Here is a 17,466-nt window from a genome sequence, read left to right as displayed (position 1 = left end):
GGCTGTGGAGACCCGACACGGGGCGGGGCAAGAAAGCGCGGGGGCGAGGCTGCTCTAGGTGGACAGTCACGGAGGGCTTCCTGGAGGAGGTGTCCCGAGGGAGCTGGCTGGGCAGGGCTCTGGAGGTGAGCCGCCCAGGTGGAGAGGCTGCACATGCAAAGGCCCAGAGGCGGGGCAGAAAGGAGCCCCCCACTGCAGAGCCTGTCACCTCCCAGTGCCCCAGGCCCTCCTCGTCCCCTGAAGCCCAGCTCCTCGCGCCCAGGGCCAGGAGCCCCGCCCCCAGCTCGGGTACTAATGTCACTCCTCATGGCCGGCTCCTTCTTTGCACTGCCCTGGCCCGGGCGCTTCAGGGGAGCAGAGGAGACATCCTGGCACCCTCCCCCCGACCAGGCTGAGCCAGGCAGGTGCCCAGACGGAGTTTGTTGATCGACTCAGTGACGACGACGTGTCGGCATCTCGGGCTCGAACACACAGCGGGGAGGTGGGGGGCGTGTGTGCAGGCAGAGTGTGCTGGGGTCTCGAGGTGACCAGGGACCCCCCGCCCCGGGGAGTGGACTGGACCCTCAGAGGGCGTCCAACACAACCGGGTGACGGGGGAGGGCGATCGCAGCCTGAGCCCCGTGGAGTCTGCAGGGAGGGAGGCGGGGCCCGAGCACCCGCGGACGCGGATCGGACTGTCCCCCAGACGCCCGTCCACCCAGACCTCAGAACGGGCCCTTATTTGGGAGCAGCTCTGGGCAGATGTAATTAGTGAAGATGAGGTCAGACCAGCTGGGGGAGGCCCTGGTCCAATGGCTGGTGCCCTTATAAGAGGGAAGTTTGGACACCGAGGCGCCCAGGGGAGCCCAGGGGAGAGCCGCCGGGTCTAGGGCCAGGGGACCTTGAGGCGGCGGCGCCCCCAGGAGTGGGCGAGGCTGGGCGGGCCCTCCCGGGAGCCTGCAGAGGGAGCGCAGCCTACCGGCACCTGGGTTCAGACTTCGAGCTCCAGCATTGAGAGAGAGTGAACAAGAAACGAATACACGCCCGGGCAGTGTGGCTCAGTGGGTAGAGCGTCGGCCTGCGGACTGAAGGATCCCGGGTTCGATTCCGGTCAAGGGCACATGCCTGGGTTGTGGGCTCGTACCCCCAGTAGGGGGTGTGCAGGAGGCAGCTGATGATTCTCTCTCATCACTGATGTTTCTCTCTCTCTCTCTTCCTCTCCCTTCTCTCTGCTATCAATAAAAATATATTTTTAAAAAGAAAGCAAAAACAAAAGAAACGAAGACACCTCCTGTCCTCCATCAATCCCCCCCAACAGGCCCCTGGAGAAAGCCACCCCGACTCGCTACACTGCACAGCACAGCCTGCTCTCGGGGCAAACACCCTGTCACCTCCAGCACCAGCAGGCCCTGCCCGTCTGGCCCCTCACCAGGCCTCAGGAGTCCCCAAGTCCAGCCCCAGCCCTGGGGCAGGGTCACTTCCTATCCTGCCTCCTCCCAGGGCAATGGGAGTCCTCAGGGTGCAGCCACTGGGGACACCACGAGAGAGAGGGAGATGCCCGCTGCCCCGTTAGTCACAGCTTCCGTCCCGGCACTGGGCCCGAGGGCCAGCGCCCACCCTGCCCGTGTCCACCGGCTGCGATGGGAATGCCCAGCCGCCACCACCCACTCCCACGGCCGCCCCAGCCCTGCCCCACATCCCCAGCTTCTCCCCGCGGCCCCCGGGGGAGCCCACGGAGGTGCCAGAAAGTTGTGTGGCAGTGGCTTCTGTGGGTGCGGCCGAGGGTTCCCCTCCTTCCCCAATCTATTTTTAGCCGGCGGGACGCACTCCAGCACCCCGGCCGGGCAAGGCGGGCCATCGGCCGCCCGCGTGGAGGCTGGGACTCGGGAACTGGGAGCCTCGCAGGGAATAAGGGTTCCCGAGGCCGGACCAGGGCTGTCTGGGAGGCCTCCCCGGCTACTCGGTCAAAACCAGCAGATCCTTGCCACCCATCAGCCACACCTACTACACCCTCAGCTTGCCATCTCCAGGCTGCAGTGTGAAATCGTGTGTGTGTGTGCGCGTGTGTGTGCGTGTGTGTGCGTGCGTGTGTGTACCAGCTCCTCAAGGCCTGTCCTTGGCCGTCTGCCCAGCGCCCCTGGCACGGGGCCTGGCTCGGAGCAGAGCGCTCGAACTACGTCTTGAGATGAATGAACCCGACAGACAAGGACGTCGGCTCAGAGAGGCTAAGACACTTGTCTGAGACCACACAGCTCAGGAGTCGAGAAGCCCAGATTGGAAAGCAGGTCAGGTTCAAGCGCTTCCCGCCCGGATCCTCTCTCTCTCTCTCTCTCTCTCTCTCTCTCTCTCTCTCTCCCTGCAGGCCTGTGTGGCCTCAGATGGAAGAGACAACAGAGAAAAACAAGACAAGGCCGGGCCTGGGTGGAGACAAACAGACAGGGAGAGAGGCGGAAGTGGAGCCCCAGGGCCTGGACTCACAGATGGGAGAGCAGAGCGGGTAACCTTCGGCCAGGGGGGGAGGGCGGCCTCGCAGCGGACAGCGTGCCAAGTGTTACATAACCTGGACGGCTCCGCCCGCCGCCGGAGCTGCTTCCTGCTGACGCTGCCGCGGCCTCGAGGCCACCCCGCGGGCCTGTGCCAGGCAGGAGGGGGCACCGCCGACCCTCCGCCTCGCCTGCCCCTCCCTGCCCCGGCGGCCGAGGGGGAGCCCTCTTCCTGAGCTCCGGACTCCGGACGGACCGGGCCTGGCGGGGACTCACAGGGACCCATCTTCCTCCTGGGACTGGAGGGCGTGGGGGAGGGGCCGGAGGCAGAGGTCACCGAGTTCAGCAGCAGCATCATCACTATCATCATTGCATGAGGCCCATTTGCATACTCTGGTGACGGGGGACTCACTCCTGCCCCGGGGGTGGCCGCGGTCAGGACAAAGGCCCCGGGCCAAGCCAGCTTCCTCTGACGGGCCCTGCGTTTGCTCACCACATGCTCTCTCTGACCCTCCGTGGGAGCCGCCTGGGAGCCGCCGAGCAAGAGCCAACCCCTCGCTCCACATGGCCCGCCACCCACAGTGAGCCCCCAGCAAGGTGCCTACACGCCCGCCCGCCCGGACCGTGGCCGGCCAGCCCCCCACCCTGGTCCCCGGCACTGCGGGCCCCAAGGACCCTCTGTGCAGCTCCGTGGGACACGGGGACAGGCCCGCCAGGGAAGCCAGGGGCTCACAGCCCCCCGCCCCCCAACCCCGGCTGCCGGCCTCATGACTTTCACCTGGGCCTGGAGCAATGGAAGCGCCCTCGGGGAGCTGAGGGCCATGCTGGCCTCTGGGTCCCCTCCTGTTCACGCAGCTCCTCAGCCTGGGCTGGGCTGCTGCCCCCACCAGCCTCCCCTCCCCTCGGGCACCAGCCAACGAGGGCAGAGCCGGGCAGAACCCTCCAGCCCAGAGCCCCGCCCTCCATCGCTCTGATAGGCTGATACTCTGAGTGAATGAATGAATGAACCCATCCATCATCCATCAACCAGACACCCAACCTAAGACTCAGTTGGCCTAGGAGCTGACAGCCGCCACGGCCACGGCCACCAGCACGAGGGAGCCGACACCCAGCCTGCCACACGCCCACCTGTCACCACGCAGTCGCGGTCGCCACCGCCACCGCCGGGCTCGCTCCGTCAGAGCGCTGGCGACCGGCCAGGCCCCTTCTAAGCGCCTGACATGCGTTCCCTTAAACCAGGGGGTCCTCAAACTTTTTAAACAGGGGGCCAGTTCACTGTCCCTCAGACCATTGGAGGGCCGGACTATAGTTTAAAAAAAAACTGTGGACAAATTCCTATGCTCACTGCACATATCTTATTTTGAAGTAAAAAAACAAAACGGGAACAAATACAACATTTGTGTTTGCATGTGGCCCGCGGGCCGGAGTTTGAGGACCCCTGACTCAGACCATCCCCACCGCGGCCCTGAGCTGGGCTCCACCACCGCCCCGTGTCCAGGTGGGGACATGAGGCACAGCGGTGAAGCCAGTGGCCGGTGGCCACACGGCGAGGAAGAGGCCGCGTCTGGACTGAAACCCGGGTCTCGAGGCCCCGCGTCCCCGCATGCGTGACAGCACCTCCAACGAGCGCCCCGAGGAGAGGAGGGCCCGTGGCTCCGACGCAAAGACGCTGCTGCCGCCGCTGCCGCTGACGCCGCTCCCCGGGTGGCAGGGCCAGCGATGGAGCACGGGCGGGATCTGCAGTCAGGGCGCCCCGCCCCGGCGGGCACTCACCCCGAGTCCTGGGGACCAGGGCCTTTACTCCCCCACTCACAGAGGAGGAAACTGAGGCTCAGCGGGGTGAAGCCGCTGCCCAAAGTCACCCAGGGGCCCAGGCGTCAAGCTGGACTTGGCCTCACTACCCCCCCTCCCAGCCCCAGCCCCAGCCGCACCACCCAGCTTCCCGGGGTCCCTGGTCCTTCAACCCACACTGTCCAGTTCTGGGGTCTCCCAGGGGTACGGGGCGGGGGTTGGGGAAACCTGGAAAGTGAGGCCTGGGGCCAGCAGGCCCATGGGGAGGAAGGACAAGCCTGTAACCCAACAGCCTGGGCTGGGCAGGGCACGGGGGAGGAAGGTGGTCGGAGGGAATAGACGGCATCACTTTGTGCCTGGGTGATGCTCAGAATCCCCCCAAATCGGAGCCGGTGATACTTGGAACCCCTCCAGGCCCCCCCTCCCCGGCCTCCGCCCTCCACCCTCCTGCTGCCTGGGCTCGGCTCCTCTCGGACCCACGGGGTTTCAGCAGGTGCTGGGGTTTGAGCAGGTGTCGGGGCAGGTGTGCACCGTGCCCTCCCCGCCCTGAGCTTCCCCCTGCCCCCTGGAAAGGCGTCCTGGGAAATCCGGGAAGACGCAGAGCTGTGGGCGCACGAGGCCCGAGGGGCACGGGGACCCCCCTGAAGAGCAGGTGGGCGTGGTGGGGAACGGGGTGCAGGCAGGGGCCGGCCTCAGCCCTGACCACAGGGGCACGGACAGGGTCCCCCAGAACACTCAGGGCGGCCGGGACGTGGTGCCCTTCACTCCCGCACATGCTCAACCAGAGCTTCAAGGGCGAGACGCTCCCCCTGGCCCACCTCGTGCTGTGCAGCCTCCACAGCCCGCACACCCTCTCTGGGCCGGGGCGGAGCCACTCGACAGGCTTCGTGAACTTTAAACCACAACAGAGGGCCCATGGGGGTGCGCTGGGGGGTAGAGGGCTGTGTGCCCCCCGATGCGGCCTGCTGGCCAAGAGCTGGGGTCCTTGGGTTCAAACCCAAGCCTGGCTGAGCCTCAGTTTCCCCACATCTTAAGAGCTGGCTGCCTGGCATGGGAAGTATGGCCAAACTGGGGGGAAAGGGGAGATGGGGAGACAGATGGGAAGAGAGGGAGGGAGGGAGGGAGGGGAAGAGAGCGAGCGAGCAGGGCCGCCCGGAATGGCCTCTTCCAGGAACAGCTGCGGAGGAAGCGGCCTCTCCTCTCCTCTCCTCTCCTCTCCGGAGAGCATTTACGCTGAGAAGCACGCCCGCCCCTTCTGCGCTCCTGGGGGAGGGAGGGAGGGAGGGAGGGAGGGCCTCGGCCTCCCTCAGGATGGACCCAGAGGCCAGGACCAGGCGGCTGCTCCCCGACCTGCCCGACCTGCCCTTCCCTCCCCGGGGCGGCCCTGAGACTGCGAAGCCCAATGGGGAGAGGAAGACGGTCACGGGGGTTCGTCTACCCCGGGGTCCCCACTCCACTGCGCTGACAGCCCCAATCCCAGTGAGTCCGCGGCCTCCAGGCCCCCAGCGTGTGAGACGAGACGGGTTCTGGTGGAGGCGGGGGCCTGGCACCACGGGCTCGCCTGCCCGTCCCGTCCCCGGAGAAAGGGCTGTCTACGGCCCGGATCGACCCTGCGGCGTCCCAGGGGTGCCCCTGGGCAGGAATGGGAGAGGCCCCGACTGGCTAGGACCCCGGGGGGCGGGAGGGGGGGCTCACCATCTTCAGCTTGTGCTGCTGCAGGATCTCGTCCAGGTTCTGCCGCTTCTTGTAGTTGAAGTAGAAGTTCTTACACTGGCTCACCGTCTTGGAGCCCACCATGCGGGCGATGGCCGACCAGTTCCGGCCGTGCTCCAGGAGGCCTGCGGAGGGCGGGGGGCGGTGAGGCTGCGCGGAGGGGCCCACGGAGCCCCAACCCCGGCCCCGGGCTCCCCTGGGCTGAAACCCCGGGGGAAGTGGTGGGGGCACCGGGGAGAGTGAGGGCAGAAGACCTGGCTCCACGTGCAGCACAGAGTCCTGGGGGGCAGGTGGGTGCCGGCCCGGGTTCTGGGGGCTGAGGTCCAGGGCGCAGACCCCGCCCGGGCCCCCCTCGCCCGCCTCCCCACGCCGTGACCCGGCGCTGACACGCACTCGCAGCTGCAGACGGCCCCAGGGACGGGCTGTGCTCCGTCTGCACCGGGCGGCCGGGAGCGGAAGGAGCCTGTGAGCTGGGGTGGGGACGGGACAATGAAGTCCAGGTGGGGGTGAGCCGGGGCGAGGAGCCTCTGCACCCAGGTTCGCTGGGCCCCCCAGGGCTCAAAGGCCCCCTGGATGCGGACCACACGGGGCTGGTCCAGGGGCTGGGAGTGGACGTGTCCCCACATCACAGCCCCCCACCCCCGTGAGCTCACAGCCTCCTGGTGTGGGAGGAGCCCCCAGAAACGGGCAGACCTCACCCCAGACCTCCTGTGGCCTGGGGAAGTTTCCCTCACACTCTCGGGCCAGAGCCATACACCCCCCACTTCTACCCCAACACCCTGAATGGGCTCAGGAGACACACAGCCCCCCCAGACAGCGCCCCGCGCCTTGGATCCAGGGGCAGTGCCCCGGAAGCCCGCCCTGGGTCTCAGCCCGCTGCCCGCCAGGCTCCAGGCAGCAGCACGCCCCGCGCGGAGCAGGTGGGGCCGGCCCCTTCCCGTGGACGGCAAGGCAGGAGGAGGGAGGCAGGAGGCGGACTCCGGGGGCTGTGACGGGGAGCAGGGGGGGTGGGGGGGCCGCATGAAGGCTGAGTCACGTTACTGGGAACGCACTCGCTGGCCCCTGGGCCCCAGAGCCACGCTCGTAACGTGAACGCGAGATTCGCACAGCGACGTCTGAGGCCGCGCTCCCTGAATCGAATTAAGCTGCAGGAGGGGGGGCTACAGCCGAAACCCTGCAGGGACGCGGGCCTGTGCTGGCATTCTGCCGTCTCCGTCTCCCTTCCCTCCCTCCGTCCCGCTGCCCACCCAGCCATCACCCACGCACACGTGTGCTGGGGGCTTGCTACGTACAAGCCTCTAACGAAAATAAAAGAGCAGCAGACGGGACGCGGAGAAGCCGCTGCGTCCTGCAGCCCAGGGACCTGCCATTCGCAAAGCCTTTCAGATGCTAAGACTTGGTGCTGGGCATCCTTGCTGCGAGGCCACGGCCCGTCTCCCTGTCCCAGGACGGGGGCGGGGAAACCGAGGCTGGGGGGGGGGGGGGGAGACCAAGGCTGGGGGCAAAGGGGCCACAGCACCTCACAAGCGTGTGGGGCAGGCCCGGGGGTGGCCGGGTGGGCGTGGGGACCAAGGGTTCTGCTCCCCCACCTCTGACCCCGGGGGGGGGGGAGGGGGGCTGGACTGGACTGACAGGCCACCTGCTCCCCTGCGGAGGCCACGGGCCAGGTGCCTCAGGGCGCCCCGGGTTCCTCAAGGACGGGAGGGGGGGCGGGGGGGGGGCATGGGATCAAATGCAGGCCGGCCCCTGACCTTTCTCTGCGCAGCGCCCGCGGCAGCTGCCACTCGCACAGAACCCAGCGGGGAGGGCGCGGGACACGTTTATTTATACTCCTAGCCCGGGCCCAGCGGGCGGGCAAACACGCCGGCCGGAACCCTGGCCTCTGGGCGGGTGTCTCCCGCCGGGGCCTCCTGGGGCGGGAGGGGGGGCAGCCAGCACCCGGAGGGCGGCCAGGCCCTGGGAAGGCTGCCGTTCCGGGCCTGGAGGTGGCTGGGAACCGGGCTGGGGTTGGGGATCAGGGGCCCCCCTCGCCTTCCTGGGAGAAAGGAGCCGACCGAGAGCCCGAATGGAGCCCTGTGTGGCCAAGGCTGTCCCGCTGCGCTCGGGCCTCAGTTTCCCTAACTGTCCCTCTGGTTCCTGATTTCTGAACCCCACTGAGGGTGCCAGGGACGGGGGGCAGCCCCAGGGACCCCACCGCGCCCTGGAGACACCAGCCTGAGACCCCGACGAAGCCCCCGCCACCACAGCCCACCTGGACGAGACAACGCAGGCCCCGACAACCAGGCCCCCCGAGGCCCCCCACCCCAGGCCTCCTCTTCCCCAGAGAGCCCGGCCTGAGCCCCCAAGGCCCTCGGGGAGGGGGTTCCGCGCAGAAGGTGGAGGTGGGATCCCACAGGAGCAGAGCTGCTGAGTCCCTGGCTCTGGGCAGCCACAGCCCCGCTGGTCACCAGGGCTCGAAGCCCCCCAGCCCCTGCTCCCCCCCAGGGCCACTCACTCACATCCTCTCATCTGCGTCTCCCCCTCGGCCAAGTTTTCCGGAAACATAAGGCTTGGAGAACGCTCCAGGGAGAGGAGCCGGAGCCGCGGGCTGGGAGGCGGGAGGCTGGGCGGCCGCGGTGCCGGCTCTGGCGTCTGCTGGCGGCTCAGCTCAGCCTCACATCCTTCTCCCCTAACAGCGCCAGGAGGAGGGAGGGGGAGGAGGGGAGGGGTGGAGGGTGGAGGGAGGGAGGGGGAGGAGGGAGGAAGAGGGAAGGAGGAGGAGGGAGGGGGGAGGAGGGAGGAGGGAGGAGGGAGGGGGAGGAAAGGGGGAAGGGAAGGGAAGGGAAGGTGGGAGGCAGGTCCTTGCGGCCTCCTGGCCCCGGCTCAGCACTGCCACCCGTGACGTGAGGCGGCACCCTCCCCCCCACCGCTGCGGGCAGCGAGGTGCCCTTCGCCACGAGGGCAGCCAGCGAGAAGTTGTCAGTGTGCGCGCTGGCCCGTGCCAGGCGTCACCGGGGCTCCGTGTCCGCGGCTCGTCTGGGCACCAAGGTGCCCTACGCAGGCGCTCGGCCAGGGGCGCTGGCCTGGAGCCCCCGGGACCCCCGCTGCGCGTGCCAAGTGCACCGGCCGCGGGCTCCCGCTGCCCCGCTCCCCCGGCGGGCGCCTGAGCTCGCGGATCCTCCCGCCTGACCCAGCGAGACGCCTCGGGGCTGAATGTGACCTCCAGACGGAGGCTCGGCTCGCGGCAGCGGCGGGCGGGCGGGCTGGGGAGCGGGAGCGTGGCAGGAGCCCAGGTTCAGAGGGGGCGGGCCCGCTTGGCACCGCTTCCCCTCCCTCTCTCCCCATCCGTGCGGTGGCGCGTCAGCAGCGGTAAGAACAGATGAGGGCTCAGGAAAACAGCTCCCCGCCCCGCAGGCGGGCGGGAGCAAGCAGCCTCTTCCGCCGGCACTGCCGAGGCCGTCCACCTGCGCTCTCCCCCCCACCTCCCCCCATACAGCCGGGCCCCCCCGCTGCGGGGACTCGGGGGTCTGGGAGGGCGGAGGGGGCCGGGCTGGGGGGGCAGAGCTGGTTCAGAGGCGGACACCATAGTGCCGAGACCCCCACCCACGTAGGGCGGGAGGGGAGCTGGGGGTCCCCGAAGGGCTCCCTTGCCTCTGTCCTCCCTCCCGAGACACCCCCACCAGCCGAGACACCCCCACCAGCCGTGGCGGCTCCTCCTGGACCCCTGCCAGGGACGCCGGCGGCTCCCGGGGGGTTGAAAGTTAACTGAGCTGAACTTTGGAGCGAGATCCAGGTCATGACCGAGTTTTCCAGCTCCAGGGTCACTGACCTGTGTGTCCCTGGAGCCGTCCACCTGCCTCCCCGTCCTGCCGGCGGGAACCCCAGGGCCGCGGGCCGCAGGTCTCCGCCCCTGCTTCTGGCCTGGGCCCCCAGCCCGCGCCCCGGGGGCACCGTGCCAGGGAGGGCAGCGGATCCCAGCCTTGTCGGGGATCTAGGACTTCCCTCCTCCGCAGGGAGCCCCAGGCGAGCCAGCGTTCGCAGATGCCAATCCAAGTGTGTCACTGCCCTGCCTCACATCTTCCGATGACGAGGACAACCCACCCGGAGCTCTGGAAGCTCTCGGAATCAACCCCGAAGGCCTCGGCGTGGAGCCGGCCCCACCCATCTGTCCAGCCAGCTGCCCACCCCTCTCCCGGTTCACTCCCTCCGGCCACTGGGGGCCTTCACACCCAGCCCTGGGACGTGCCCCAGGACATTTGCACTCCTTCTCAGCCCGCACGGCTTCCCACAGATCCGCCTCGGTTCTCCTCCTCAGCTCGGGGCTCGAGGGACGCCTCCTCCGAGAGGCCTTCCTGGACTACGCCCTTCACAGCTGCCCTCCCAGCCCCTGCGCAGTCTCGGGGTTCGGTCACCTCCGGAGCAACCAGCGCCCCCTGAAATGAGTTCCTTTGCTCTGCGGCTCACGGCCGGCCCTGTCTGCGCCCACAGCTGCTAGGCCTGCAAGAGGCGCTGCTGGGCAAACGCACGCAGCTCCCAATGCTCCCGGCGTCTGGGTCTGGGGGCCCCCTGGGCGCCCCACGGGTATCTCGGGGAACTCTCCGGGCTCTGGGAGAGCAGCTGCCCAGAGAGCAGGGGCAGGAGGGCTGGTCCCCGCAGGCTCCCCGGGCGGTCCCAGGGGAGGCAGGCGGCACACCCACACGGGGGGCGTCCAGCCCCCCGGCTCCCCGTCCCCTGCGGTCTCGATCCTCCAACCCCACTTCTACTTTCTAAGGAAGGAGTTTCGTTCCGAAGACTCGGGGGCAGGAACTAGGAAGTGAAATTGACGGAGACAGGAAGTGGAGCCGGGAGAGGTCTGAGTCACGGACGGACTGGGTGAAGGAGGTGAAGGAGCAGGCGGTGGCCGCAGGGGTGCGGGAGGGGTGTCCCGCGGCGGCGTGGCTCGTGGGGGGCCCTCGGCCCGGCGGACACCCGCTCTGCCGACACCACAGGGGCAGCGTCGCATGCACCGTCCAGGGACCTGTGACAGACATGCCAGGTGGCCCCCCCGACGGGTCCCTGCCACAGGGACCGGGAACCCCACCCCACCATCCAGGCTCAGGTGAACTGGCCCGGGCACCCCTCTAGCACCCGTGGGCCCCACGTCGCCCCCCCATTTGCACCCTGGGAAGGTCACAGCTCTTAGACCCCCGTCCACGGAACACTCCGCACGCCGCCCTGGCCTGGGTCTCGGCGATCGGGTCTGCGGGTCGCAGATTCGCTGCGAGGCGGCTCTTCCCCTCGACACACAAGGAAACGCGCTCGCGGAGGGAACAAACCACCCGCGTGCGGCCTGCGTGGCCTTGCCCGCCGCCCGGAGACGCCGCAGCGCGATGCCTTCCTCGCCCGGCGCTCCCGGCCGGCCGGCGGGCCCCACTCGCTGCACAGCCCTGGGCCTGGGTTTCCTCCCCAGCAAAGCAGGAGCTGTGTCGGCCGGTGTCTGCCTCCGCGCACACAGGACACAGGTACAGGTGGCTGTCCACACCCGTGGAGCACCGCCTCCAGGGTCCCCCGGGCGATCAGACGGTCGTTTCCTTCTTTTTGTGAGATCCTCACCCGAGGATACTCTAGTGGTTTTTCCACTGATTTACAGAGAAAGCAGAAGGGACCCGGAGGAGGGGGAGAGGGAGACACACACATCGACGGGGCCGTGGATTGAGCCCAGGGAACGTGCCCGTGACCGGGAATCCCACCCGTGACCCTCCGGCCCTCGGGCTGATGCTCTAACCATTGAGCTCACCGCCCAGGGCAAGAGAGTGCATGCAAAGTGCCCCCTTGGTCTGTCTCCACCCAAAGGGGCAGCAGTCCCTGAGACACCACACGTCTGACAACCCTAAGGCCGCCCCAACACATCAGCCCTCCATGTGAGCCCTGGCGGGTGGGGGGGCTGTGTCTGGGGGCTCCCACTCCTCTCCCCGAGCCTCATACTCTTCACCCGTGAAAATGAACTAACCAGCCAGGGTGCCCGACCAGGGCCCCGGAGCACGAAGCACCCACGGGCCTCCCTCACTCCCCATGGCGGGCGCGTCCTGCTGCCAGGGTTACGGGGACAGGGCTGGGGTGGGCTTGGGCTCTGGCTGGCCCCATGGGGTCTGTCTGGGGGCCCCCAGAGCCTGGCAGCCTGGAGCGGGGCCAGCGCCGATTCCTGGCCTGGAACGGTGGGACCCAGGGCCCCCCAAGCCCTCCCTGCTGGCCCCCTGCCCACAGAGGAGGGGACGGGAGACGGGGGACGGGGAGCCGCCTGCACGGCTGGGTCGGGGCACTGTGCCAGGCCAGCCTGACCTTTCCCAGGGGGACAAGGGCCTGCCCTCCTGCCCCGGGTGGCGCGGGGCCCGAGGGCAGGCCGCCAGCTCCCTGGGCTGCCCGATTCCTGGGTGGCAGCTTCTGCACATGCTCAGTCCCCACTGGGTGAGCGCCTGGGCAGGCAGCCCCGACTCCACACTCACAGGAGGGCCGGTGCCCGCCTGCCCACCGGGAGCCCTGCCCCACCGCTCCCCATGCCCTCAGCGGACAGCCAGCTCCATCCACCGGGGGAAGGCCAGGGTCCTCCCCAGGGCCCCCAGCCCTCGCCCATCTCCCCTCATTCTCTGGGTTTCCATGGCCTCCTCTCAGCCAGCCTGCGCAGCGTGCAGCTCCCACCGTCGGGATGCCCTCCCCTCCTGGCCACCTCCGCCCAGCGGCCCGGCCCGGAGACTCACTCGTCCAGGCCTCACACCAGCCCCATTCCCACCCTGTAACCAGCGTGTTTGGCCTCAAACCCCAGCTCCACCACTTAACAGCCGTGTGACCTGAGGCGGCTCACACAGCCTCTCTGGGCCTCCGGGACCCTCACCTGGAAAAGGGAACAAGAACAGCACCTGCTCCGTGAGGTTGGTGGGGACGTAGAACTTGGAGCAGCTCCTGGGCGCCCACAGGTACGGAGACGGCCGGGGAGGGTGTCCTCCTTGGGGGAGCCCTGCCCAGGAGGCGTCTGAGGGAGCTTGGCCGGCTCAGGCTCACGCCTCGATGCTGGACTCCCAGCCTCCCGAGCTGAGGGAGAATGCATTTCCGTTGTCCTAACCCACCCAAGTGTGTGCTTAGTGATGGCAGCCCCAGCAAACAAATGCAGCGGGCGACTTGCCCATTGTACAGATGAGAAGACTGAGGCGCAGGGAGGCGGACGGATCTGCCTGAGGTCATAGACCTAAAAGGCACAGAGGCTGAGGTCTGGGGGCAGGGACCCTGTGCAGCTCATCCTCCAAGGCCCGGCTCAGTGGTCCCCAGGCCCCGGGGACACTGGCTGCTCACCTCCCTGGGCTCCCGGGGAGGGATCAGGGCTGGCCCGGCTCCGGGCGGCCCTGCCCTGCAGAGGGGGAGGCCCTGCCGTGAGTGATGGGAAGGAGGACAGCGGATGCCGTCAGCCTCGGGCACAGCCGGCTCCTGGGGCCTTTTCCGGGTCTCTGAGGGCTGGGCGGGATGTTCTTAGCCTCCACCCGCTGCCCACCGTGGAGGAGTCGCTGGGGCCGCCAGCACCTGCCTCCCCGATACCTCCCCCCTCCCTCCCGCCCCCGCCGCTGCCTGGAACACACGGCCATTAGCAGCCGCCCCGGCGGCAATCGCCCGGTCGCTGTCATTCACGGCGGACGAGCCCGCCGGCGCTCACTGCATTATTACAAATGTCACCGCGCGGGCCTGGCGGGACTCACGCTGCCGGCTCCGTGGGCAGGACCAGATGAGCTCACCGCCGCCGAGGGCCCAACCTTGAGCGGCCAGGGCTCACTCCCGTCTCGGAGTGAGTCATCCCGCCGTCCTCCTGGCCCCAGATCTGCCCTTCCCGAGGGAGAGAGAGGGCGGCTGCCAACTCCCAACCCCTCAAGGTAACGGGGAGGGAGGAGGCAGCGCTGGGGCTGCCGTGACAACAGAGGCACAGCAGGAGTGAGAGGTGGGAGCATGGGGGGGGGGCAGCCTGAACCTGCCTGTGGGGCCCTGACTGCCCCCTGGGGTGGGTCCCAGGGCAACTTGACCACCGACAGCGAGACCCCAGGGTCACACGTGTGATTAAAACTCCACGTAGTCCAAGCACCGGCTCACAGCAGCCTCATCGCAATCCCCCACCGTGGAAACGACCCACAGGTCCATCAGCTAACACGTGCATCACAGAACGTGACCCATCCACGCGCAGAAGACGACGCAGCCACGGAAAGGAGTGAGGCGCCAGCACGCGGCCCCACGGGAGGAGCCAGACACGAAGGGCACGTATCGTACGGTTCCACGCAGGTGAGGCCCGGCGAGGTGGGCCCAGGGGACGGAGAGCAAGGCGGCAGGTGCATGCGGCCGGCGGGGGTGGGGGGGTGACTGCCAATGGGGGCGCTTCTGGCGGGGCTGACGGCCGTGCTGGGCTGGCCAATGGGAATGCACGGACAGCCCCTGGAAGGCACGCTGCGGAGGGCACACACTGTCCATTTCACGTGCACTTGGTCACAGTTACAGGGGAAAGGAGAAATCACACAACTTCAACAAAGCCTCTTGCGCACTACACGGCGAGATCCACGTAAAAACCACCTAGTGGACACAGAGGCCCGAGAAAACTGACAACATGGCCCTCGGGGGGCTGACAGCTCTGAGCCCCGCCAGCCTGCGCAAGCGCCCCCAACCCCCGGCCCCCAGGGGCCTTCTCGAGCCGCTGCACGGAGGTCTGAACCTGCACCTGCGAGAGGAGGCAGGGGGCTCTTCTGGGTGACGCTCTCATTCCCATTGTGCAGATGAGAAGACTGAGGCCCAGGGAGGTGGCCTCGCCTGAGGGGGGAGCTGGAGGGAGGAGCCCGAGAGAGCGGCGCCAAGGGGACATGACCAACCTGAGAACACCCCGAAACAGAGCCTGTCCCCCGGCCCCCTCACCGGCTGCACCGCAGCCCCCATCACGGCCCAGCGAGTCAACGCCCTCCCGCCACATGACCTTCAGGACCGGGTGCCGAGGGAGGGCGGCCAGGCCCCGACGCCCTCACCTTTCTTGGCGGTTTCCATCTCCTCCTCGGTCCAGCGGGAGCTCTCGTTCATCTCCATGGAGGCTGCAAGGAGGACACACACGTTGGCCGCGGCCGCCCAGGGCGTCTCCTCGGCCGCGGGCTGCACGGGCACCGCACTGAGCGGCTCTCGCACCCGGGCCAGCCTCCACGCAGCCTGCTGGGGTGCAGGGTGTGCCATCGCCCCATTTTACAGGCGGGAAACGGAGGCAGGGCGGGGCCTGGACAGGGAGGTCTGAGCCTGGGCGGGCGAGCTGGAACAGCCCCCTGCATTTCCCACCCCGGCATCTGGGCCCCCCATCGGCCCAGGCTCCAGGGGCCCGTGCCAGAAGTGGGGCACACGGTGCAATTCTGCAGGAGTCCTCCTGCCCTGGCTGCTCCGTGCTGCCACCGAGGGCGGCCGCCCGAACCTCAAGGCTGGGTTCGAATCCTGACCAACTCCATGACTCTACAGAAGCAGCCCTGCTTCTCTACGCCTCAAACAGCCCCTCTGTGCAGGTACACAGGCCGCCCCGGGAAGCCGGAGCAGGTGCCTGGAGCAGACCCTGGGCCTGGAGGCGGAGATCCCGGTGACAAAACATCACCTCAACCCCCACCCTGGGAAGGCATCTTGGTGGCCTGGGCCTGGGGTTCCCACAGAGGCAGGAGGGTGGGCCCCAAAGAGCCAAAAAAGTACAGAGGACAGATGCTCATGGGCTGCCCCCTTGTGGCTGATCTTGGGAACTGCTACTCAGCCCTTTCGCCATCGCAGTGACCACAGGAGGAATCCAGGCGCCTACGGCAGGGATGGCGAACCTATGACACGCGTGTCAGAGGCGACACGCGAACTCATTTTTTTGGTTGACTTTTCTTTGTTAAATGGCATCGAAATATATGAAGCAAATATCAAAAATATAAGTCTTTGTTTTACCGTGGTTGCAAAGATCAAAAAATTTCTTTATGTGACACGGCACCAGAGTTACGTTAGGGTTTTTCAAATGCGGACACGCCGAGCTCAGAAGGTTCGCCGTCACTGGCCTACGGGGCTGGGGGAGGTTGGGGGCGGTCAGCACGAGGGTCCTTCTAAAAAGGGGTGGTGGCTACTCCGCTCCAACAGCTGCTCCTGGCAGAAACACAGGCCAAGTGCAGCCAGACCCGACGTCACAGCGAATCCCTAAGGGCCGGTCTGGAGTTTTATGGGAGCCCTCTCCGCTCTGGGGTCCTCACGGCTGGAGGCCACGGAGCCCCTTCCACGCCCCGGAGACTGCCGCAGGCCCTCCCCACGCACACAGTCCCGGAAGCGCTCACCCCACGGGTGCCGGCAACCGCTGTGCACAGAGAGGTTCAGGAAGTCGCCCCGGGTCGCACAGCAGGCCCAGTGAACGCCGGGACGGTGGCCCTGCCCGGGCCCGAGACTCACCCAGCTCGGCGCTCTGCTGCGGGGTGACGGCCTCCTCGCTGTTGGCCTCGTTGGCCATCGAGCGGGTGATGCGGCCCTTGCGCCTCCCCTGGCTGTTGGCGGTTTTGCGGCCTTTGGAGGCCACGGCCTCTTTCTCATCGTTGTCCTCCCCAGAGGTGTCGTCCGTCTTCTCCCTGAGGGTCAGAGGGGGACGGAGGGAGGGTGTCGCCGGGCGGCCGTGGCCACGAGACCTGCACCTGCGGGCGGGCAGCCACCCGCTCTCCCGCCGACGAGGGAGCTTGGCGGGCAGCCGTGGGCAGCGGCTCTGCGTTTATCAGAAGGGCGGGGTGAGCCGGCCGCTCTCGGCCGCTTTGCTCTCTGCTGTTTGACTGGGCGGCCTTTTCATTCACTCGACGGGAGTGGGGGCTGCGTGCTCCCTGCAAGGCCATGTCCTACACCAGAGGGGGCTGCTCTCCCCTGGCCTGGGGTACAGCCACGCCACCCGCACGGGGAGGCACTCCCCGCTCTGTGAGAGCCCAGGCTCCCAAGGGCCTTACGCAGGCGAGCCGGGTGTGGGGGGCGCGTGTGACCTCAACACCCTATCGTCTCAGGCGGTTTCCTCTGGGGCCCTCAGGTTTACCCCCTCGGCCTCCCATCCGCCCTCGGGAAGGCCCTCGCTGGAAGCCCGGGAGACGGGACCGGCCAGATGCTTGCAGCAACCACAGGCCTGAGCCCATTCCAGGCACCTGGCGCCCGGCCGTGCCGGTCTCTCTCCACCCCGTCTCCCCGTGGACTCTCCCGCTGGCTCCGCTCCCTCTGCCCCTGCAGCACGTGCGGGAGGGAGACTGGGGGCTCCGGGAGGCTGGGGGCTCCGGGAGGCTGGGGGGCTCCGGGCGAGGCTGTGCCTTGATCCGCACGGGCTCACACCGACAGCAATGACACTAAAGGCGAGGGCTGCGGCTGCCTGCACATCTAGCCCCTCCCCAGCTCCTGTGATCCCCGTGCCCCTCCCCGAGTCTCCGTCTCCGGAGACAGATGCACAAGAGGAGAGGAGGGGAGGAGGGGGCAGAGTTCCAAAGTCACTGCCTGGATGTATTCGCTCAGA

General features: G+C 68.0%; 1 protein-coding gene across 16 annotated transcripts in view; it reads right to left on the bottom strand.

The window, feature by feature from the left end:
• Positions 1-17,466, bottom strand: part of NCOR2 (nuclear receptor corepressor 2) — a 136,574-nt gene that overhangs the window by 34,942 nt on the left and 84,166 nt on the right. For all 16 annotated transcript variants that reach the window (XM_036307327.1, XM_036307326.1, XM_036307337.1 and 13 more), the window contains 3 exons: positions 16,383-16,555; positions 14,966-15,028; positions 5,949-6,091 (listed from right to left, as the gene is read on the bottom strand). In XM_036307327.1, coding sequence (XP_036163220.1) covers positions 5,949-6,091; positions 14,966-15,028; positions 16,383-16,555 — 379 coding nt within the window. The remainder of the gene's footprint in view (positions 1-5,948; positions 6,092-14,965; positions 15,029-16,382; positions 16,556-17,466) is intronic.

This window comes from Myotis myotis, unplaced genomic scaffold, assembly GCF_014108235.1.
Source record: "Myotis myotis isolate mMyoMyo1 unplaced genomic scaffold, mMyoMyo1.p scaffold_m19_p_47, whole genome shotgun sequence".
In the NCBI taxonomy this organism is placed as follows: domain Eukaryota; kingdom Metazoa; phylum Chordata; class Mammalia; order Chiroptera; family Vespertilionidae; genus Myotis; species Myotis myotis.
Note: the sequence above shows the minus strand (reverse complement) of the source record. Positions and strands in the feature narration are given on the sequence as shown.